Here is a 24,013-nt window from a genome sequence, read left to right on the forward strand (position 1 = left end):
TCACGTGAGGGGCGGTGGTCGGAGAACCAGGCAGTGTCCGCGTTGAGATGCCGGTTGAGCGGGAAGGGAGCAGACCCAGGGAACTGACCCTGACCCTGGAGCGCAGAGGTTTGAGTGAGTGGCCTCCTGGATCCACACCTGTCCTCTTGGCTCCTGCGTGGTAGCCCAGGCATGGTTGCTGGGCTGCCCACGGGAATGGACTTAGAAGCAGGATTTTCCTGCGTCCCCCGTGGCCGGGGCAGGAGGCTAATGCCCTTTGGAGAAAGGGTCCAGGATTTCTCTCTTCTCCTAGGGCGAGCAGAACTTCTCCCCACCAGAAAAGCCTGGAATCTGAGCCGGTTTCTTGTGAGCGAGCATTCAGGGAAGGGTGCGAGAGCTGTGTCAGGAGGATCTGTGCCCGCTCCAAGATCGAGAGTGTGTCAACCATCATACCTGCCCTGCCTCCCCCAAACGGTGATTGTGAGGAACCGGTGGGATACATTATATTGGAATCGCTTGAAGACTAAAATGTTGTCCATATTCTTATTTCCTTTAGAATTCACAAAACAGCGCTGAAGGTCTTCAAGCAAAGGGATGGTAACGGCTTCTGGATTACCGTATTTCATCAAGTTTAAGAGGCATCATTTTTAAATGTACCACTAAGGGAAAAAAAGGTGCCAAATAAAGATATGTCATCAGTTGTAAGCTGTTTTATGTTTTTGTTTTTAAGTAATCTCTACAACCAACATAGGGCTTGAACTCATGACCTGGGGATCAAGAGTCGCATGCTCTATGGACTCAGTCAGCCCGAAGGTGATTTTTTTTTTTTAAGATTTTATTTATTTATTTGACACAGAGAGACACACTGAGAGAGGGAACACAAGCAGAGGGAGTGGGAGAGAGAGAAGCAAGCTTCCTGTGGAGCAGGGAGCCCGATGCGGGGCTCGATCCCAGGACCCTGGGATCATGACCCGAGCCAAAGGCAGATGCTTAACGACTGAGCCACCCAGGCGCCCCAGATGTTTTTTTTTTTTAACACAAGACCATTGGAACAAATTAAATACAATAGGAATTGTGTGAAACTGTAGAACAAGCATTGAGATAGAGTCCTCCTCTAGCACTGGTAACTAAGTGTGCAACTTTGGGCAAGACAACTATGCTCTCTAGACTTGTTTCCATATCTGTATGAAAGAATTGGACTAAAAGAACTGTTTTCTCTTAGCTGTAATATTTTAAGTTTGCAGAACTACTCTATCACTCAAATCTTCCCATATCTCTCCATCTCGGTGTGGCATTGCCGCTCTGCTCCTGGTCCGCATCATTTTACCTGAATGACTCCCCACCACTCTTCTATTCCTTGCATTCACCCTACAGAATATTGAGGCCCCAAACATAATTGCATATGGTCATCACATTCAAATTCAGAAAGATAGAGACAAAGCCATGTTATTTGCTGTCTACAGAAGAAATTAGGAACCTCAAAGAGAGGAAGTTTGGTTTAAGTTTGAAAAAGACAAGACACAAGTTAGGGCTTTAGATGTAAATTTTTAACTCTTAAAGTATTCACTGTACAGTAGGCAGGTCTCTAAGCAAGATGGGTCCACTCCTTTCATAGAATTGGGTTTTATGCCTTCTGGAGGAAGGAGGGGAAAGCTAGGAAATTAGTTAAATGAAAATAAACCTTGTGTTCATTGAGGGAGACAGACTATACAGAGCACAGCATCTCTCAAGGTCTAGCATGATAGCTCCATCACTCCTTCTGAATACAAAACTCCGTAGAATAATGACTGAAGTCCAACCTCAAGCCAAATGAAGACAAACTGATCTCATGAAATGTTTTCCATCTATAGTTTTTGTGGCTGCTTCTTACCAAGACGATCCCTGTCTCACCCTCCACCTGCGATGTAATGGCCGATTTGGCCAAGGAGTGAGGAGCACAAATCAGACACAGGCCAGACAGTTCTTGTTCAAACAGCAATGTTTAGTTGTACAACACATAAAGTCTAGCAACATTTACACAACCAGTTTGAGTGTGTTGGCTTGTTTTCAATTGGGAAATTTAACCATAATGTCACCCAAAAGTTGGCTGGGACTGGTAACATTTAAGAAACGGGTCGTTCTTGCATCCCCTAGGCTTGGGCCTCTTGCTCCATCAGGACTTAGTTGTAGATGAATGGCCCACAAGTCACCAGCCTTTGAGAAAATAGTGTCCAGGTGGAGACAGTGGGGGAAGGGGGGAGTGGGGCGGGGGAGGCGGGGAATCCCATACAGACACAATATGTGGGGCAGTGGCAGCCAACATTCGCAAACATTCATGCATCTGATGGGGGGCTTTGCCCTCCACTGGGTATTTTCCACTAGCCTACAGTGACCAACTGTGGCCAGGCTAATTCATTACTCACAGTAGCAGGGTGGAGGTCGGGGCAGGAGTAGTCAGAGTAGGTGGGAAGAGATCCCTCTTATTGCTAAGTGGACAGAAGGGTGCTTTTTTTTCTTCCTAGAGTTCACATCCCATGGGTTTCTGGAGTTTTGTGTCTGTGTTTAGTTCTTTTTTTAAGTTTGAGGGTAAGGAAGTCAATTCCAGAAATGTCTCTTCAGGAAAACCACTCTTTCTAAGCAGCTGCGTTACAGGGTGGGGAGGGCATGAAGCTGAACTCTGGGGCCAGCCACAAATGGCTATTTTTTTTAAAGTGACCCTAGGCCTGGCTCCCCCACATCTGTAGTGACCCATCATTAGAAATAAGCTTTAAGCAATGAAGGAGACACCCTTGTCCCACACTGGGGCTCACACGGCTGACCTCAACAAATCTGACAAGCAGAAAAGTTGCTTTCTTGACCCTTGAAGGAAGCCAAGAGTAGCTCATGCAGATGAATGGACAGGGAGCAATGCCATTTCCCCTTGGAGATGGTTACAAGTAGCTGGTATGGATTTGCAAGGGCAGAAGGAGCTCTTGATGAGTTCTTTCCCCCTGCGGATGGGCTGGGACCGGCTGACACAGACGATGGACGAGGGCCGTGCTGGCGAGAACCCCATTCCACTGGGAGGAGGGGGGTGGTTTGGATACAGGGAGGAAGCAACTGTCCTAAAGAGATAGCTGGGCCCTCCGATCTGCTGAGAGATGAGAGGGGCTGTGGTGGTGGTGGGCTGGGCAAGGACAGCTCTAAAAAGGGCATAGCCCTGCAGCAATAACAGCTGGGAGGAATGGAGGGAGAAGCAGCGCTTGAAATGGCCTTCATTCAGCAGTGGGGCAGGGGGTGGCTGGCACAGGTGGAAGGACAGTGCCCAGGAGGCCTTCTCCCTGCAGGGGGGGTGAGAACGGTTGAGGGTGTGGAGACCAGCGGCTGGCAGCAGACACATAAAACAGCTTCTCCGGGGAGGCTGACATCAAGGTGTAGGGGTGCCAAGCATCATCCTCTACTCCACCTCTCCAACGCCCACCGCCCCCACTAGACCTCCCCTGCCAGTCCTAGTGGCCAGTCCCATGTTTGCACACATGACTGCCCACTGTATACACCAGGGATCCCCCTCCTGTGGAAATGTAGCAACCTCTGGGCTTTAACCCTGATGCTGTTCTATCCCGACAGGTGCTTACCCTGCAATAACTTTGTGGGGGAAGGAGGATGTGTATTGGATTGGTAAAGAGCCTCCAAGAAAGACGGAGACCATAGGTTTTGGGGTCACCCACCTCTTTCCCTGGCCCACCGAGTCTTGGTCTGAAGTCTATGTGTTTTCCTAGCACCTGAGTGATAAGAGACTAGAAATGCTGGGATTTGTCGTGGACCAGTAAAACACCGAGGGCTGGACCAGGAGATGGAACAGGAGGTTGTATGAGGTCATTGTAAATGGTAGCTAGTTGGTGTTTTCCCTTACCTAAGGCTAAACTCTTTCCCCCAGCCCCAAGTTTCAGCCACCTTATAGACTGAAGGAGAAAGAGTAACTTGTTTGTAAAATCTATGCATTAATAAATACAGGGCTGAAGGGGATGGCAAGAAAAGGCTGACTGTATGATTATGGGTATCATTAGCAACATCCACAGGAGTCAGGAGGTGGGAATCGGGGAAAAGCAGAGACAGACAGACAGACATGCACAGTGAGAGAGAACAGAAGTCCAGAGAGGGTCAAGCATGAATGAGAAGCGAGCAGTAGAGAAGACAGCTTGTTCAGGAGGAAGAATCGTGATGGAGAAAAGTGAGGTGGTGTCTACGATTCGCCTCTGAAGCCAAACCACTGAGAAAGGCAAAGGTTGTGTATTGCTCTTAATACATCTTTAGATTTAATTCTTCTAGAACTCAGCGCCCAAAGAAAGGCTGTCTCACTGGACCAGCGCATGTGCTTCTCGAACCAGCTACTGGGAACTGAGTAACTCATCGTGTTTCCTCCTCTGCCTGGGCCCACACGGGTCCACCATGCGCTGCGGAAACTTTCTTTTCTCCTCATCTCTGTGGGTCTGATTTCTCTCGTAATCCCGTAATCCCAGTGTGTACTGTCACGTGCTTTGGCTGTGATTTTATTTTAAGGTGGCCTGAAGTCCTTTTTGGAAGTAGACTGGGCATAAATCCTAAATATGGAAATGTAGCTAAGGTAGATTAGACTCCAAGCAAGTGGAAGAAGTCAGAGAGGGGCAGGATGAAGGAATGAGGGAAGGGGGAGAAGGTGGGAGCAGAGGGGAGTGAGGCAAGGTGCGTGTGGAAAGCAGCAGTCAGCAACCAGGACGGACGGTGACAGGTGGTGGATTTCGGACAGTGGAGACAACACATGCTGAAGGGTGGAGCTCTCTTCTCCACTTCTGGGCACGAACTGTTTCTGCAGGAGCCCAGCTCCAGCCTACTCTGCTCTCCCTTGACCTTCCCTCTCCTAGGAAGTCCTGGCCTTACCCTAGACAGCCAAGCCCCACCACCCCCTCCCCACCAGGTCCAGCTCCAAAGCTGTCCTCAGAGTCTCTGCAGTCCCCATTTGTGGGCAGTTCAGAGATAAGAGTTACCTGTGGCTCACCTGCTCCCCATCATTTTTAAGTGAAACCTCCCCTAAGACCTCTTGAGTGAGGCACACGGCTTTGTTCTGGGACACAAGGAAAGGAGACAGATAATGGACAGCCATGGAGGAACCAAACTTACAAGGGACCTTCCAGGGACGGCAGTGAAAATACCTCACCCCTGCACAGGTACACACACATACGCACACGCACATGCACGCACACTCTCTCTCCCTCTCATACACACACACATACACACACACATGCACACACTGTAGACAAACTCCACAAACACCAGACAGGCCTGTGGGACAGAGTAGAAAGCAAGAAGGTGGTTGGTGGTGGTTTTGGGATGTGTGTGGAAAAGTGGGGATGTGTGATGATACAGAGAAAGGGCCGTCAGGGGTTACTGTCGTGGCTTTCCTCTGTGTCCACGCTCACCGGAGGGAGGCCTCCATTGTCATTGAGCCGCTTGGCCCTGTAGGTCTCGTAGTGGATGTTGTGTGTCACTTCCTTGAGGTCCTGGAGGTGGGTCCTGAAGGACAAAGGGTGAGGAGAGAGAGGGGTGTGATTAGGGGTGGGGAGGAAGAGACGGACCCACATCTGAGGTCAACGCATCACTCCCGCGGCCTGGGCCCAATGACTGGGACCCAGGCCAGAGAGCCAGTAATAATACTTCTTCGGCCCCTTCTGCTTCATGATGGGACCTGGAATGGGGGGCAGAGAGCTTTGTCAGAGAGACCTGGAGATGGAGGAAGTAGATCTGAATGGATGGCCTCCTGACCCCAAATAAACTAACCTGTCCTCTGAGGGAAGGGGTGCATCTCACCTGATGACAAAGTCTCGAAGCAAGGCAAACTCACAGTGGTTGAGGTTTTCCACTGTGAACGAAACAAAACAAAACAGGTGGTCATTTCACTAATGTAGCAACACCCAGCAGGTGCACTTCTGTTCTGGTCACCAAGGCTTACTTCTTGTAAGCCCTCCAGAGGTTTGCTCCTCTGGGCATTTCTGGGCACGGGAACAATGGCATAATACTATTCTAGACTCTGTGAAATAGCAGCTAATCAGGACTACTAGATTTCTCATTTTATAGGAAAGAAAATTAATACACAGGTGGTCTAAAAACTGGCCCAAGGCCTAAGACACAATTCCTATCGTAGAGGAGTTTATAATCTGATTGGAAAACAGTAACACACACAGAATGTAACTATCAAGCCATCTTAGAAAAGGTCACGCACTACACAATGAATCTAATTCAATACAGATTGAATACCTACTATCTGCAAACCACGTGCTAAGCGTTGTGGGAGCAGAAGGTGATTAAGACATGAATGCTCTAGTCCCACAATCTAATGGACAGGACAGACATCCTCATAAATGATTCCAATTCAAGGTGGATGAGAAAATGCCACTAAAAAAAGAAATCGCAACATAGGGTCATCGGCGAATGAGAGACAATATGATCCAATGGGATGAACTTGGTTTGGGAACTGAAATAAATTCAGTTGTAGAATTGAACTTCGGCCCTGAAATCCCAGTTTCAACCACCAACAAGTTGTGTGATCTTGGGCAAGACCCTTCACCTGCCTGAAGCTCGTGGCCCTCGGGGGCTAATGTTCTGAGTACAGGCACGCCTCCCCTGCTCCCCGTAGAGGGTTATCATATTTGAACGAGATCACGGAAGCAATTCTTTGAAACCTTTCAGAACCGGTATTGACCTTCTCGAGGTCACATCCATTCCCAACAAGACGAAAACAGCCACATCCGAACCACCCTCCAGCAGTTTGTCAGATCACGTCCCCTTTCATGTAAAAACCTTTCTCCGGTTTTTCCAGTGCTTTTTAGTCTCTCCACGTTCTCCACTCCTTTGACGCACAAGTCAGGGCCTCCCGGTCAGGTGCTAAATCGCTCTTTCAGCGCTCCCTGTCTCTGAGACTCATCTTCTCAATTAGACTGTAAGCTCCTTACAGCAGGGTCTGGCTGGCTTTCATTTTGTATCTGACATGCCAGGATAGTGCCCTGAACTCTAGATGCTGAATAAGTAAGCATAATTCACCAGCAGCGGCCAGTTCTTCAAGAAGATGCGCTGAATTACCTTCAATGATCCCCCAGGGAGTTTTTCTGCCGAGGACTCGCTTGCCATTCACTTGGTACTCCTTGTCGCTTCCCACTACAGCGAAAGGCATGCTCTCCTGCTAACAAACCACACACACATGCATGTCAGCCTCCTACCATCCAGGCCTCCATGGACAGGACTCCCAACAGTCCTGGGCCCCTGGCCTTGAACTACATACTTCTGCTGCTCATTCAGTGATCCCACTGATGGCAAGGGCAAGGCTTTTGTCTCTTAAAAGGGAGTCTGAAGTCCTGGGTCCAGCCCTGGTCGCACCCCTGCCTGGCTGGTTAACCTCAGTAGGTCGGCTTTCCTTCAACAGGAGAAAGCTTTGTACTTTTTAGAGCACTTTAACACATCAGTTTGGTTTGGAACAACTCTGAGCTAGCTAGGATAGAGCTCTTCAGGTATACCTACCCATGTGACAGCCAAGTGACGGATGCTTTACACTACCTCCCATCAAACCTACTGGCAGAGACCCACGTCCACTGACCTCTCAGACCCCATAGGTCACCTTCTGAGGTTCATAGGCTCCTCTGCTCCACCCCCCACCCTTGGGTTGTATATTCGCCAAGAGCCAGCTCTTTGTTCCCAAATCTATTTGCCTGATGTGTACTTGCTATTGGAGAAACTATTATTTAAGCCAAGGATGTATGACCGTGGAGAATGGTTTCTCTGAAAGTCAAGTTGGGTGTTTCTGAAAGACTTGGGAAAGGTGAGTTGCTCTTGCCCTAAGACCAGACTTATCCTTAAAGAAGAGGCCTTGTCTTTATATGAAAAGAATGCTTAGTGAATGTGATGGATGTGTTTTATTTTAACTTAATAATTTAGTGAAATAATGCTTTAAAAACATTTAAGATTTGTATACATCATTTTTTTTTAACGATTTCTTCACTTCAGTGGACGTTTTCCATTAACTGACCTGTCTCAACTACATTAGATAAAGGGCTTCTGATAGATGATCCACCCTCAACAGAGGAGGTGATTCAAGACCAAAGCAAGTTAATGGCTTGTCCCAGGTCATAGTGGTGAGTAGAAAAGCCCAGACTGAAACTCAGGATTCTGATGTAAAATCCCAGAATTGTCGAAGTTTGGAACTGAGAGCAATCGTAGAAATCACATGAAGCCTTAAGATCCCTGGGAGACGCCCACGGACGGCTGAGAAGACGGTGCTCTGGGCCCATGTCCCTGAGCCAGAGCAGCTCCGTTTTCATGTTTTATATACAAGAGTCCTGTTTGACATTTAATTTTTTTAAAGGGTTCCTCTGGGGGGAAAAAAAGCCTATAAGCCACTCACCTAACCTGACTTCTGCACTTTATAGAGGGGAAACTGAGGCAGAGCTCTGACTAGAGCATAGACATCTTGGACCCCAGCCTGATGCTCTTCCTGCCCAGGCCCTTCCATCAGCCACACCCTGGTTTTTCCAGGCCCTGTGGGGGAAGAAGAGGCTTTTGGGGTAGTCTGCGGATGGACGCGAACCTTGGCTTCCTGGATGCAGGGTTCACGGTCCTGGCCAGGGCCCTACCTCTCCATGTCACTTCTGGTCTGGGTCAGGCAAGGTGGGGCAGACAGTATGAAAGGGGAAAAGCAGGTAGCAAAACGGAAGGGGTACACGATCCACATCCCACTCGTGCTGAGGAGGGCATTAGTGTGCTGAACAGAGCCCCAGGCACCCACCCGGATTTTGTCATTCTCCGTCTTGTCCTCCAAATCCTCATCAAATTCCTTCTGGGGGTAGAACTCAATGCCATTCACTTCGAGCTCCTTTCGAACCTAGGGGCGAGGAAGAGAAGCAAGGTAGCCAAGTGTCAGGATAATGGAGGGGGGGCGTTGTACACGGGTGTGAGCATGTGTGTGTGCTGAAATCAGAGGGATGAATGCAGCCTTTGATAATCCGGTCATCTCTGAACTCTGAGGCCCTGAGCAGCAGGAAGATCCTAATAAATGGGAGCCCCAGTCACACAGCTGCCACAGCCCAGCCTGAGATGAGGAATAGTCTGGGGGTGCAGCTTGCTCATCTCAGGATCCAGAAGCTTAGGATTTAGACAAGCAGAACTACTGAGTATGTGCTCATGCTGCCATGTGTCATATTCCAGGTCTGCCCTCTCTCAAAGCTCGACTTAAGTCTCACCTCCTCCAGGAAGCCATCCAGGAACTCCCTAGTGGTCTACCTGATTGTAAGTTTCTCAAAGGCAGCAAATGTCTTTATACCTCCCTTGCAGGCCCCCACTTCTATTCCGGTGCATCCAGCACAGGGGGGGAGCTTAGAAAAGACACTAATAAAGACTGGAGGGCAGGTGATTAATTAGTCTAGCCCCTCAAGCAATCTAACATTGAGGAGTGTTTTCTCATGCCCAGGGTGATTTATGTATTCAGTGGTCTTCACCAGTAAATTTGGAGGATGGGAAGGAGGCAGCCTGAGGTTGTTAACTTCCCTTCACCATTGGTTGGCAGACACGACCAGCCCAACCTCTTCAATGGTTAAGTGGGAGCTGGGTGGGAAAGGGGGGATATAATAATCAAGGATAGGACACAGCTTGCACCAGAGGAGGGGAAGGAAGGGTGGGGACAGGAAAAGGAAGAGAGGTCTTCTCACCCTTTGCTTGAATTCAGACTTCTCCTCCAGGGTCATGGTGTCAGCCTTAGCAATGACGGGGATGATGTTCACAACTTTGCTGAGGTGCTTCATGAACTCCAGATCGAGAGGTCGCAAGCTGGGACCCAGAGAAGGCAGGGTGTCAGAACCACCTTGCTCTCCCCTGGTCCGCCCTGGCCGCCACGCCAGGGCCACCCTTGGGACGGGAGGACTGGATGGGGAACCTGGCTGAAGCCAAGGGGCTGCTCCGTCTCCTTCCTGATGCGCTCCCAGAGTCTTACCGCCTGTGGAACAGGCTGCGACTCTCTGCCCCCACTCGGACCGCCGTCTCCCCTTCTCTTCAAATCCTGCCCCTCCCGCAGCCCTGCTCAAACTGCTCCTTCAGGACAGCGTTCCTGACGTGGGGCTCTTTTTCTCCTGGGAATAGCCGTGGACTGTTGTCTCAGGCTTTATGTCCCTTTAAGTCCTTGTGTCATGGTTACTCGTGTATCTTATTCTCCGTATGGGGTAGCACTTTTTTTTAAGTAATCTCCTTGACCAACATGGGGCTTGAACTCATGACCCCCCCACCACCCCAATGGAGAGTCGTGTGCCCCAGAACAGCACCTTTTGATGGGCCTTCTCCCAGCCCACACTTGGTCCTGCAGAGGCCCAGCTGGGGGCCCAGGCCCTCCCCATCTGAGGGCCCCGCTCCCTCTAGGCTCTGGGGCTCCCATCTGGCTCTAATTCCCAGTCTGGGCCACTTACTAAGTCAGACTATCTGCTGGCTTGCTCTGACCTTGGGTCCACATTCTAGGGAGGAATAAAGCTAACCTTTTTACTGAGTTCCTAGACCCCACCGTTGAACACCTGCTGAGTACCTGGTTCCTCCAAAATTGGGGGCCCACCTTGCTCATGCCATCCGCTCAAGAACTGAACTCTGGCCCAGCAGTTAGGTGTAGTAATAAGTTATGGAAGGTCGCCTGCTTGCTCACCTAGATCTCTCCATCCCACGCTGGCACTCCCTGTCACGCGACCCCATCAGCCACTCACAACCGACTTCCCTGCACACCTGCTGGTCGCCAGCCTTCATCTCTAGACACGCTGGGCTGCCCACCCATCAAATACCTACAGCTGGGTCCCCTACCCCCCCAAAACACCCACCTGATCCAGTAGCCCTGCCCTTCCCCGTTTCACTCTTGTTGCTGTCCACCGCCCCACCCCAGCTTTGTGCAAAGCAGGTATCTCCTGAATAGACGAGGAGCCCTCTGCGCCCACACACGGACTCCTCTCTGCTGGCACAATTGTGCTAGAACACCAGTGGGCAGCTTGGGGACTGGGCTTGGTCAGCTTTCCTCTCCTGGTAAGAGAGTCAGACTGTCTTGGAGAAAGTGCGGGGGATCACAGGGCCCTGACGACACTGGGGCCCATCCGGGGGCACTGGTTATCCACGACAGAATGGGCACAGGTGACACAAACCAGAGCCAGGCGCAGCCGTGGGGGAGGGACTGGTACGTACGAGTGTCCCGTGGGGGAGATGAAGTAGAGACAACAGTGGACACGAGTGTCGGGGATGCGTTTCTTCCTGGCGATGTTGACCTCCTCCTTCAGGAACTTCTCATACTGTTCATTGATGTACTTCTCAATGGGCTCCCAGCTGGGGGGCGGGGGGACGGGAAGAAAGCAGATGGATGTCCCAGAAAGAAAGGCCTGTGGACCATTCTCCCTCAGGCCCTCATGGATGGCTTTCCTTGTTAAGCGAGACCGAAACTCCCACGGGGACCTAGTCCTCGGAATGGGCCAGAGGAATTGCAGCACCCCACCCCACCCCAGAAAGCAGCACATGCTTTCCCCACCTCCATTCCTCATTAGCTAGGAGGCTCTGAGGAAGTCTCTGCCCCTCTCTGAGTACCAATGGGTTCCTGGAGGGATTAAGGATTACAAAGAACAGATGTACGGTACTTAACATAGCAACAGCATGTAGAAAGTATTCAACATGGCAACAACTCATTATCATCACTATTGTCAATGCTATTGCTACCTTTCTCCTTTAAGGAGCATGCCTATGACCAGAAGAGAGGACAACCAGTCACTTTTCTAAGATTGTTCTAAATTGTGTGGTTTGGCGGCCCTGCCTATGTGCGGCAGACCCCAGCTCCCTCACAGAGGACCACGGTCTCCGTCCCTATGTGGGAGCAAATCCCTGCCTGGAACTTTCCATCTACATCCTTGGCAGGATGCTGATGGCCGCGTTGCTCTGTGAATTCCCAGAGGTGCTCTCCTCGTGGAAATTCCCCTCCGTCCTCTCTTCATGCAGGGTTATGACACTGCCCACAGGCCAAGCTTGGCCACAGCCTTCCCGTCAGCCCAGATTTGTGCCACAGCTCCCCTTGTTCTGTCTGCCCTGCCCTGCTGCCACCTCCAGGCAATCCCACAGCCAAAATTCCCTCTGCACTGGCCCCCTCCTGAGCCTCGTCCCTCGCCTCCTTACAAAGCCCCTGACGCCCATCCTTAAGCACGCCTTCCCACTTAGCCCCTCAGCATGAAGGGCACAGCTGGTTCTCAATATGAATGAATCTGCACCGTGTTCAGCATCTTCAGGGCAGAAATCTCACAGGCAGACATATACCAGTTTTCATTGTTGATCTGGTCTCCAAAGCCCGGGGTGTCGATGACGGTCAGCTTCATTTTGACCCCGCCTTCCTCTATCACTGGGGGGTGAACAGAAAAGGCACCAGGGAAGTCACTTATTGGGCTGATGCCGGCTACCCTGCTGCCTACCAGCCAGGGAGACCCAGGCTCCTTCCTTCCTCGGGACCAATTACTGGAAAAGTCAAGTTCAGGGTCTTCCCACCTCAGCAGCTCGGTTCATGCTGTTCCCTTCACCTAGCATGCCTTCCCTGCTTCTTGCTGCCTGAATCCCACCCGTGCTCTCCCATCCAGCTCAAGCCCCGTTTCTAATCCCCCCTGTCTTTTCTAGACCAAAGAGTTGGCTCTACTCCGTTCTCTTCTGTCTTGAGATTGCTTTTCATTTGTCTCATTCCCCCAGTAGGCCCGTCTCTCCCTCTCTGGCAGAGAGCCTTCTGAACAGTGGCCACTGGAGTCCCTGCCTGGTCCTCACCGTGCCCAATAGCTTTGATCTCCACCGTCTTGGGAATCTTTTCTTCCCGGTTCCAGCTGGAGGCCTTGCGGCTCACCTGGGATTTGAAGAGCGTGTTGACCAGCGTTGACTTGCCCAGTCCGCTCTGACCTGCCGCAAGACAGGAGGAGGATGACACGGTGGGGAAGACCCGTGTCCACCTCCTGAGCCTGCCATCTCTCCCACGAGATTACAGAATTCTAGAGCCTTGATCCAGGCCACTTTACCACTCATGGTGGGTGGGGGGCAGAGGACTGAGTGGGAGAACAAGCAGGTGGGAATGGTTCCCTGCTACCAGAGAGTTGGATTCCACATTCTCTCCTTCCTGGAGCCCCAGGCCTGTTGGGAGAGGGGACAACCTCTGCCTTTGTCTAGTGTAGCAATTTTTTGTTTTGTGCCTGCTGGACTTCAACTTTTAGTCTTTAGTAATACTAAACGGAATGACAGAACTACTTGGCCCTCTGATACTGCCTCAGTGCATCCGAGATTTTCACATCTGCTAGCCAAAATTGCCTTTGAATCCCAGAGCCCTGGGAATCCCATAGCAGAGCTCTCTTTACCCCTAGCTCAAGTGTAGAGATTGACCCCCACCTCACATAAAGTGTGTGCAAGGTCACATAACTAATAAATGCAAGACCGGGGCCTTGAACCCAAGGAACCCCCTGGTTCTGTATCCACTCTATTCTATTGCTACAGTGAGTACCTCATGCAGATAAATGCCCGAGAGGGCACTGAGAGAGGAGGGGGCAGCTGAGCGGACAGGGCCAGTCTCTTACCTCCACTTCCCTCACGAGTGCTCCCTTTTGACCCGTCTTTTTCTTTTTTTGTATTGTATTGTATTTTTTTTTAAGTAGGCTCCACTCCAAACGTGGGACTTGAACTTAGGACCCAGAGATCAAGAGTCACATGCTTTACTGAGCCAGCCGAGCACCCCATTTTGACCTGTTTTACACAGGTCTACAGCATCTACAGAAGATTTCATTCCAAGGAGGAGTTCTGCAACTAAAAGGCACTTGAAAACCACCGGTCCGAGCCGTGCTTCTCAAACTTGTACATGCACGAGGATCGCACAAGCAGGCCCTACAGCTGCTCAATGGCATCAGTGTCACCTGGACCCTTGTAGGAAATGCAGGATCCCAGGCCCTGCCTCAGCCCTATGATTCAGAATCTGCACTTTGACAGGACTCCCAGATGAATCACATGCACAGTAAAGTCAGAAGTTCTGGTCTAGAACATTCCTGTGGTATATTAGTGGGAGGATGAGGGCCTAAGGCTCCAGACCCAACAGTGCTGTCTCCCTGAACACCTGGGACTAGCCGTGTTTGCTCCTCTAGTTTTTTTACTGACAACTGATGGCAAGGGAGGGAACTGGAGGAGACCAGGAATAGCAGATAAGGTGCCTGTCTCATTCCAAATGATCAATCAGTAGTAGCCACCTAGGCCAATATGTTAAAAAGGCTACCCGTGGACTCAGTCCCGAATGCGAGCCATGACTGACCGGCTATGTCTCTCCCGGTGGTGCTGCTGGGGAGAGAAGAAGCCTGCACAGCTTCTACTTGCTGTTCCTGGTCTGGATATTTTCTGAGGTCATTTGCTCACTAAGTACCCTTGAATGCCAAGTGCTGTCCTGGAATTGGAGGTAGAGAGGCAAACAAGACATCACCTTTACCCTCGAGAGGCCATTTAGTGTGAGGAAGACCAAAACACAAGCAGGCGGTTACGATATGTTGCCATAATCGCCGTGAAAGAGGGAACCACAGGGTATTACGGCAGCAAACTGAAGGGAATGTAATCCAGTCTCTCTGGAATCAAGGAGGACTTCTAGGAAGAAGCAACAACTAAGCTGAAACCTGCGGAGAAACTCTGAAAGACCCCTGAGAAGCTGGAATGGGGTTCTAGACAGAGGGAATGGCAGAGTCAAAGTCTCAGAGGCTGAAAAGAGCACAGCGAGTCCAGGAGAACTTACCACTGAGGAGTAGAATGCTATGTGGTTAGTGGTAAGAGGTGAGTGGAGAGAGAGCACCAGGCCAGGCTAGGAATTTAAGCCCTTAAATCTATTGAAGGGTTTTAAGTAGGGTGGGTGACCTGATGAATTCTGCAGGTTGGGAAAATTATTCAGTCACTGGTGAATAATGGTTTGAAACAGAAAGAAGACAGAGGACTGGGAGGGTCAATGCCACTCAGAGTGTGGCCTGGGGCCATGGTCCTTGAACAATTTGCTACTCATTCTTGAGATAAGAAATTTGTACCGGAAAATAAGTTGACCATAACACTAAACACACTATTTAGTTCAGCTGATTTTTTTTTACAGCAAGACTTTCTAGATGATCTAAACTCCAGTCAGCTCCTAATCTTTGAGTAGCACTAAGTCAGGGGGCTGTGGCAATCCAGGTGGGAGCCCTAGCTTAGCTGAGAGTGGTCACAGTGGAGATGGAAAGAAGTGGGCAGACTTCAGAGAGATTTATAAGGGAAAACTGACAGGTCTTGATGGTTGACTGAATTGGGGGATAAGGGAGAAAGAAAGAAGATGCCCAGGTCCCTGTTTCAGCACCTGAGTGAATATCTCACTAATATCAGGCAAAGGTCCCTTCCTGCTTTTACATGCTGTGACCTGGCAACACTAGTTAGTGACCAATCAATGTCCTGCAAATTCTCTTTAAGCTTTCAAGCACTACAGAAGATCAGAAAGAAGACCACCCTCCATCTGATACCAGTGGAGAAAGACACAGATGATTTCCCCACGCCACACACCTAAAAACTGGCTGAGCAGGGCTAAGAGGCTGCCTGTGTCCACCCCACTGGTGTTGGGGCCAGGTTGACCATCCACCCAGAGTTCCCACCCCTGCATTAGCTAGTCTTCAGGAGAGAAGAGAATCAGGCTTTTGTGATCAACATAGTGAAATCTTTCCTCCTGGAAAGAGCTCATCCTAGGGAAGCCAGGGCTGAGGCCCATCCTAGGGAAAGAAACAGGATCCTCAGTTCTGCCCACTAGCATGGTCTCCAGTGACCCCATGGCCTTCCCTACCGACCACCATGATGTTGAAGTCGAAACCAGTCTTCATGGTCTTCTTGCGCATCTGCTCAATGATGGTGTCAATGCCAATGTAGCCCAGCAGGTTTGAGTTGATGCTGACGGGTTTCATGGGCACTGCCGGCTTAGGCCTGGGCTCAGGCACCAGCTCTGACATGGCTGCGTCCGTCCTGGCCTCTGGGAGCCCTGCAAAGCCAAGGTGGGAGAGGTGGGCTGGAGGAAAACAGAAGTCACGTGGAAGCCACAGTACTATTCTCTTGATACAGAATCACATAGAGTTGGGACTAGAAGGGACCTCAGCTGTCATCCAGTATGGGTCCCTCATTTCACAGATGGAGAGACTGAGGCCTGTGGGGGAAGGACTTCCCCAAGACACAGAGCAAGTCAGATGCCAGATCGGGATCAGTGCCCAGCCTCTCCAGCTGCTGGGGTGCTTTCTGGCACACTCACTCCTCCAAAGCACGTCTGTGTGTCTAATCCTGGGACTTCTCCACCTTGGCCCTGTTGAGATTTGGGTCTGGATAATTATTGGAGGGGGGGTCTCCTGTGCACTGTAGGATGTTCAGTGGCCCCCCTGACCTCTCGTTGTGACAACCAAAAATATCTCTAGACAGTGCCCTGGGGGCAGCATAACCCTATGGAGAACCACTGGTCTAGGAGATGTCTGGGGTTATTCTGACCTGAGTCCTGCCTTCTCAAAGAAAGGGCTAAGACCTTTTAGGATACTGGACTTAACATCTATTGACTGTCTGTCACTGACCTCAGTTGCTTTGTTTTTTAGAAGCAAATAGAGCTACCCCCTCACACTGCAGGAGCATCACTCCTGCGCCCAGCCTCAGTGTCCCGTCTTTTCCATGAGCACCACTGCAAAGTAGGGGTGTCTATGCCTTGAGGAGCCCCAGACACCATCCTAGCCATAGTTTTAAATCTGTGGGAGGAATAAGTCTCTCCTTTTGACCAGACCAGTGGGGAGGGGATGAGAAGCAGTCACGTTGGGGCAGCCACTTGCCTAAGATGACATAGTGTGTTCTTGGGATGGGGGGTGGCAAAAGAAAGGGGAGGCTGAGGACAGAGCCCTTCCCTACTAGGTCTGGAAGATCACAGGCATGTTCACACACAAAGGAAATCTGTGCATTTCCTCATGGGGCCAATGTCCCCTGGGGCAGGTTTCAGTATAGAGCAACTCCATTTTCCCATCCATAAAATGGGTGTGTGTGTGGTGAAGTGGAAGGAGCCTGGCCCTGCTACTTGTCAGATGTGGGGACTTGGGCTCACCCCTGTGAGCCTACTTCCTCATCTGTAAACTGGCTAGGGGCACGATTAAGGCTGTGGTAAGCATCACATGAGCTATGATGCCTAGAAGCACCCGGCATACCCCTCACACTTCCAGACCCTCTTGCCCCCACGCCCCTTTCAAGTTCACCAGCTTGTCCAGAGGGCAAATGAAGTGGGGCGTGTGCAAGCGATGCTAATTACACAGCGGAGTTATTGGACTCAACGCTCTCTCGAGGACCCCTTCCAGCTTTGCCATTCTGGAATCCTGTGGTTCCTGCAGAGTCTCAGGCTCCCAGGGAGAATTGATGGAGCAGCAGATGGGCAAGAGGGGGAGGGGACAGGAGCGTCTCCCTCCCCCACCCCCAGACTCAGCCAGGAGTCTGTTCTTGTACCGCTACCACCTGGTCCTGCCACCAGTCCTGGCAAGACTCTCTCTCCCGATGGGAAACTGTTCTTTCCTTGTCACTCCCAGGCACAGCCAAATCGGACGAAGCCTCGGGCCTGACGTGGCTCCCTCCTGCTTCCCAGGAAGCTGTTGCCAGCCAGGCGGCTCCAGGCGGCCCCAAGATTGGCTAGGGGGCCCTGCAGCAGCTGACTCTCACTCACAGCCTGGCCTGCTCCTCCACTCTCTGCACGTGGCTCCCGGGCCCCACTCAGCACACCTGCACCGGGGACCATGCCCCATTTTCCCTGCCCAGCTGCTGCCCCTGCTGGCCCAGGCCACTTCCCTCATGGCTCACAGCCAAGCCTGCTTGTTCTCACAAACCGTGTTGTGAGATAGATCCACGGAGGGGTGGGGGGCGGGGTGTCATATACTATTTTACAGACTCGGAAAGTGAGTCTTGTATTTATTTTCGGGAGATTTTGTTAGTATCCTTATAAAGGGTGTGCCCTCACTATGGCCTGCTCAGCTCTAGCCCGTCGACGACAGCATCCTCAAAGAGCGTTCCCAAAAGACAGATGTTGCTTGCAAGAAGGGGGCTGCCCACCAGATTCCCAGGCAACTTCTAGGACCAGCAAGCACCTCCTCGCACCCATGCACATACTGTGTGGAGCACCGGCTGCCAAGTCAGCTGTCCCAACTCTATGCCAGTTACATGCCAGCCACACGCTAACAGCAACCACCCGTCAGCCATGAGCGCTGCAAACGTGCGGCGGGTCACTACGTCATGACCTCTGCTGGACGACCCTTGCCCACTCCAGCCCCCGGCTGACCCCTACTCCTCCTTCACCATTCAGCTCAAGGCCTACCTCTAGAAAAGCCTCTGCTTTCCTACCTGATATGAGTGCCCCTCTTCTTAGTACCCTGTTCGCATCACGTTCATTTCTTTGCTCCATTCCTTCCAGGACATTTCATGTGCTGCCATATCTCGGGAGCCTACTCCAGCCAACCCGCTAGACTTGATGCCAAAGATACTTTTGGACCCCAAACAAGGTCCTCGCCCCCAAGGTCCACTGTGTGGTGAGGGTGACTGACAAGTACATAAAAATTTCCAGGGCACAGGACGATGCTGCTCTGGAGTGCAATTCCGTAGCTCCATCCCTTGCCCAGACAGCATCCCTATTCCTATCATGCCAACCCCAGACGGGCAGCTGGCCCAGGCTTAACTCCCAGCTGGATGACCCCAGTGAGCCTCAGTTTTCTCCTCAGGAAAATGGGCACGTAAGTACCTACGTTGCTGGGTTGCTGTGAAGGTTATACAAAAGCATGGACATAAATTACCTGGCACTGAACATATGCCCATCCTTCTTCAGGGAAGGGGCCATGTCTCATTGATCTCTGTGCCCCATTGTACCTAGCATAACACAGGCACTCAGCAATGGATGGATGGATGGTAGATGGACAGACGCCTCGCAGGGGGGCAGATGTCAATGAATGGATGGATGGATGGATGGATGGACGGACGGACGCCTCGCACGGAGGCAGATGTCACTTTAGAACCATCACCTTTCTTCTCCCTCACGGGCTGCTCCCTTTGCAGAGCAGCTGACCCCCAGCCAGCAAATGGCTCCCGTGTAGGCCACAGTGAAGGGAGCAGACTCTGTTAAGAGAGACCCTCTCCCTCCCCGCAACAGGGATTGGATGGGGGTTCCCTAAGGGTGGGAAGAGCTAAGGATGAAGGTCACAGCAGGATATAGTTCAAGTGCCATCCTGCCTAGATGGTCCTCTGGGGTCTTCCTAAGCTCCCAGCTCTCTCTAGAGCGGAGGGGGATCTGTCAGCCGCACCCCCTGCCAGGGGCCACCTGCCCCATCAATGCTCTAGGGAGAGGCATTGTCCACCTGACTCAGCTCTGGCTGAGTCCCCCACAGAAACAGCATCCCCCTCCCTGTGCCAAGCAAGGACCCCAGTGCTTTCTTTTACACAGGCAAATGAATGGCTTTGTCTTTGTCTGGCCCAGGGACCCCACCCCTCTGTTGGAAAGGTGGCAGCAGGGGGAGGGGATATTTCCAGAATAGCACCTGCCTCCTTGGCTCAGTGAGGGGTAGGGGTGGGAGGGGTCTCTGCCTCCCTTCCAGCGCTGGAGATCTTCCCCTGCTCCCAGCCCTAGCAGCCTTCAAGACTCCGCCCCCACCCGCAGAGGCAATTCCAGACCACCGCAGCTCCAGCCCCGCTCTCAGAAAACGAATCACAGAAGACATCTCGGTCCTTTCCCACTCACAGTTGCAAAGGGCCCTGGGACACCCCCTTCCCCCATCCCAGTCCTCTGGAGGCCAATGAGTTCCCTTGGAGACCACCAGCTGGTGCCTGTCTCAGTGTGCGCCTGTGTGGGGGGGAAGGGGCCTATGTGTCAGCGCACAGGTCTGGCTGTAGGTGGCCCTGATACCTGTGCGTGGTGTGCATGTGTGTGCGTGTCTTGGTGTGCTCTAGCGTGGGGCTTCCTGCGCGCATCTAGGTCCCTGCTTGTATGTCCGTGGGCCTCTGGGACTCCCCGCGATCCCGTGTGTGCATTTCTCCCGGCACGTATATCTTGGGGTGTGTGCGTGTGTCCGTGCATATGTCACCGCGCGTGGGCTCCTCGGCGCCGCAACCCTCCCTCTGGTAGCACCTCCAGCCGGGCTTTTCGGGGCCGCAGCCTCCTCCCAGCGGGCGCCGGTGGCCCGGCCAGCCGCCCTACCTTTGGACATGAATCCTCCTTTGTCTCTATTCCTCCGGGGAGATGCTCAGGGCGTGGGGCTGCAAGGCTGAGCGGGGCGCGGGCTCCTTCTGGGCAGAGCGGCCCCTGCAGCCGGGCCTCGCCCCTCCGCGCTCTCCGCCCACCCGCCCGGCCCGCGGCCCGGCCGCGCCGCCCCTGCGCCCCGCGCCGCCGCGCCCGCCCGGGACCTCGCTTCGGTTGGCCTGCGCCCTGCCCGCGCGCACAGATGCCGCCGCCGCCGCCGCCGCTGCCACCCGCACCACGTGACCCGCGCGCCTGCCGGCCCCGCCGAGGGCCCCTCCCCCTCCCACGGCGCCCGCGCCCGCACCCGCTCTCCGCCCACCCGCACGCGGGAGCGGGTACCGGGTCCCGGCTGCAGGCGGCCCGGGAGGCGCGCGGGGGCGCTGTGCCTGCAGCTCGGGATGCCGGGCCGGGGGGAGGTGCCCGCATCGCAGTCTCGATCCCTGGCCGCCCCCCCATCCCGCTCCCCGCCTCTTACCCTTCAAGCCGGGGCGGGGCGGGACGGGGGGCGCCGGGGGCCGTTGGCAGCAGCGAGCTGCGGTGCGCGCGCGAGTCACGCGGTGGTGGGGATGTTGCGCGGGCTCAGCGCGCTTCTGCCCGGGCGCGGGTGCCTGCGGAGCCCTGAGTCAGGGGCCCCGGTTCCAGGCCTGGCTTCTGGAGGATGAGCCCTCTGACCTTGAGCTGATCAGGAACTTTCCTGAGCCTCAATTTACCCGTCAGAAAAAAACGTTCATGCGTTCAGTCAACATTAACGGACAGTGCATTGCCAGGCCCTGGGGGCACAGGGGTGGGGATGACCATTCTAGGCCTTGTGGGGGAGACAACTGGACTGTCCTAATGTAGGGGGCTGGGGTATGCATAGGGTACTCGAGTGCTGGGGGGTGGGCATCCTGTGTAGAGAGAGATTTTGGAAGAGTTCATGGGGAAGCTGAGGGCCAAGACGGAAAGGCAAATGGTGGTGGGAGGGAAGAGGGGAAGGACACTCTGTGGACAGGGGCAGCAGAGGTGAGCAGACCCAGAGGGGAGAGCTGCATGGTGCTGGTGGACAACTCACAGCTCCTGATGCAGCAGCAGCAGAGAAAATTCCAGGTGGAAATATAGAGCTAGAGGCTGGAGAAGATCAAAGTCTTGAAAGCTGGGCTAAGGAGCTGGACTTTGAGGGAAGCCAGTGGTGAGTCACCAATGACTGTTAGCAGAAAGTGCCACCATCACATATGTGAGTCCTGTGGCAGCTCAGTGTGGAGGACAGAGAGCCCCCATCCCGGGAGTGGGGGTGGGGGAGGGAGGCTGGGGACTGTTGTGGCATGGCAAGGGCAGAGGGTCGAAGAGGAGGGCACAGCCAGCCAAGTGCTGAGGGGATAGATCAACAGAGTGGAAATAGACTGGTTGGGATGAAAGAGAGTGAAAGATGAGGAAAAGGAAGAAACCCAGGTTTCTCTGAGACCGAATGAACTTCTAGTCCTTATGTTGAGTTATTTATAGTTCTATATAGGACTTCTATACATACAAGTCTCCAACTTACCTTTCAGGACTAAAGGGCCGGGGGTGGGGAACTAAGGAAGAGCAGGTCAGGTGGGGCACCTTTCAAGCAACAGATATCCTCCCCAAAGGCTGAATGTGCATCATTTAGAAGGTCTCAGGTGAGGTCACTACGCATATCTAGAGGAGCACCATAGTGATGGCTGTTGGACAAATCACCACTTACTGACGTGCTGGTCTGTATTTTCATGCAGGTGGTTTGCTTTTAAAGCTGGACCCACCTGTAGATCACCTGATTACTCCAGCTCTTCAGGGACCAAAGAACCAACCACGGAAGATGCTAAAGGAAGGACTCGGCATAATTGCTCATCTACAAGTCACCCCTGGAAACTCTCCTTCTGGTGGCTTCCCTCAACCTCACCTCTGACTGGCAGGTTGGGATCCAACTCAGGGTACATCCCCTGTGCTCTGCCCCTCGATTTTATTCCCTTTTCCCTCAGCACATTCACCTCTGACCTTACAGTCCCACCTCCCTTGCCCAACCTATTCATCTCCAGGCCAATACACCATGGCCCCCCACGGCAGCCCAGTACATCCCCAGCCAGGCTCTTTGCATTTACCTTTGGTTTCTCTGGCTCGGTCCAGCGTGAGGGGCCCTGCGGGCCAGTCTGTGGCAGCATCTGTAAGAGCATGGTCCCACGCTGGGGCTGTGCTTTCGCTTGGCAACAGTGGGTAGGTGGCTGATATAGTCAGGTTAATGACTCTGTCCAGTGTGATCTCCCCCATGGCTATGCCCAGCTTGCTTGTGTCCAAAGCCACAGAATCCGTAGTTCTGTCCAGCTTGGCTGTATTTGCTCTAGCCAAAGCCCTGGCTGTGTCTGTCCTGGATGTGCCCAGCTTGACTGGGTCTGGTACCACCAAATCCACGGCTGTAACCTCTGTGGTCGGACCTGACTTGGCTGGGCCTGCTCTAGCTATGGCTTTGTCTGGCTTGTCTGGCTCTGGGGGTGCCAAATCCATGACCATGCCCAGCTTGCTTGGGCCTGCTGTAGCAAAGTCCATGGCCGTGTCCAGCTTGGTACCTAGAGCAGGCAACTCTATGCCTGTATCCAGTCTGGATGTGCTTGGTGTGGCCGGATGGGCAGTCAAGTTAGGTCTGTTGGTGACCATTGTGGTTGAACGTCTGGCTGTGCCTAGCCTGGCTGTGTCCAGAGGAGCCAAATCCATGGCTGTCACAGGACCCATGGTAGAGGTGGCCCTTTGGAGATGCAGCCGGGGTCTCGGGATACCCCTGGACCGGGGCTTGCCTCTTCCTGGAGAAGCTCTGGTAGTCACATGGGCAGTCCCTGGGACAGGATGCTTCTGACCTACCGAGCCTGGCCCTGCAGGGCCTGGTGATTTCTGGGCTAACCGGGATTGAAACGGTAGGGCCAGGTAGGAACTCACCAGAGGCTTCTCCACTATGGGCATCCTGCTGGGTTTGGACAGACCTGGGGTCCCTGGGCCCTCAGAGTGGACTCTGCTCCCTGATACTGGAGTCACAGATCGTGAGCCTGGGCTGGGCAGCCTACCTCCTCCTTGGGTGGCAGCCTCCTTGCCCGGGGCGGACAGCTCTTCCCAGTGAGAGGGTAGGGGACCCAGGGGCCATGCCTGGCTGTTCTGACGGAGCGTTAAGGAGATGGAGCTGAGCTTCCGGGGCACGGTCTCCTGTGGGGGCACGCTCCGGGCCCTGGCTCCAGGGCCTGATCTGCTGGAAGCCTGTGGGATATGGCTTTGAGGAAAGGCATCCAGACGGATGGTTTTCCTGAGGACAGGGACGAGGGGAGACACCCCTCCAGGGAGCTTCGAGGGGCGGGCAGGGTGCCCCAGCAGGTAGCTGTGGGAAAGGGAGGCTCCAGGGCTGGGGGCGCCATGCTGCTGCCTCTCAAAGTTGTGGTCCATCCAGGTCTTCCGTCTTCCCCTGAGGCAATCAACAGAGAGAAGGGGCCAAGCGGGGGTGAGGTGCTCAGCTTGCATTTCTTTGATTCCTAGTTAATAAAGAGCATGAAAACCTCTTTGCCAAGTAGCAAATTAATTTTTAGTTGTCAGTGTTTGCCAGGGTCTTATAAACCAAGACAGCATTTTAAAATGCAAAATATTTAACTCCTCTGAAATGTTATAGAGTAGTTGTTCATTAAAGCATGATTTATCATTTTAATGTTATGCAGTCAGTAAGGTACAAAATAGTTTTAAAAATTGTTCACTTTATAATTGAAATGGAAAAAAATTGCTAAATATACATATATATAA

At 52.8% G+C, this 24,013-nt stretch overlaps 1 protein-coding gene across 5 annotated transcripts; it reads right to left on the reverse strand.

Moving 5' to 3' along the window:
• Positions 1 to 1,937: 1,937 nt before the first annotated feature.
• Positions 1,938 to 23,675, reverse strand: SEPTIN3 (septin 3). Of its 5 annotated transcripts, XM_064590547.1 has the most exons (11): positions 22,345 to 23,675; positions 15,809 to 16,000; positions 12,766 to 12,894; positions 12,274 to 12,355; positions 11,164 to 11,301; positions 9,666 to 9,783; positions 8,747 to 8,842; positions 7,051 to 7,150; positions 5,782 to 5,833; positions 5,394 to 5,487; positions 1,938 to 3,278 (listed from the first exon to the last, which is right to left on the reverse strand). In XM_064590547.1, exons 1-11 carry the CDS (start codon positions 23,663 to 23,665, stop codon positions 3,213 to 3,215), a joined length of 2,388 nt encoding a protein of 795 aa, XP_064446617.1. In that variant the 5' UTR covers positions 23,666 to 23,675; the 3' UTR covers positions 1,938 to 3,212. The 5 variants fall into 5 exon arrangements, with proteins under 5 accessions (XP_064446617.1, XP_064446620.1, XP_064446619.1 ...); XM_064590550.1 differs by lacking the exon at positions 15,809 to 16,000; XM_064590549.1 differs by lacking the exon at positions 12,766 to 12,894.
• Positions 23,676 to 24,013: the final 338 nt, after the last annotated feature.

This window comes from Mirounga angustirostris, unplaced genomic scaffold (genome assembly GCF_029215605.1).
Source record: "Mirounga angustirostris isolate CCGP_5_RB_7025 unplaced genomic scaffold, mMirAng1.0.hap1 SCAF_5, whole genome shotgun sequence".
In the NCBI taxonomy this organism is placed as follows: Eukaryota; Metazoa; Chordata; class Mammalia; order Carnivora; family Phocidae; genus Mirounga; species Mirounga angustirostris.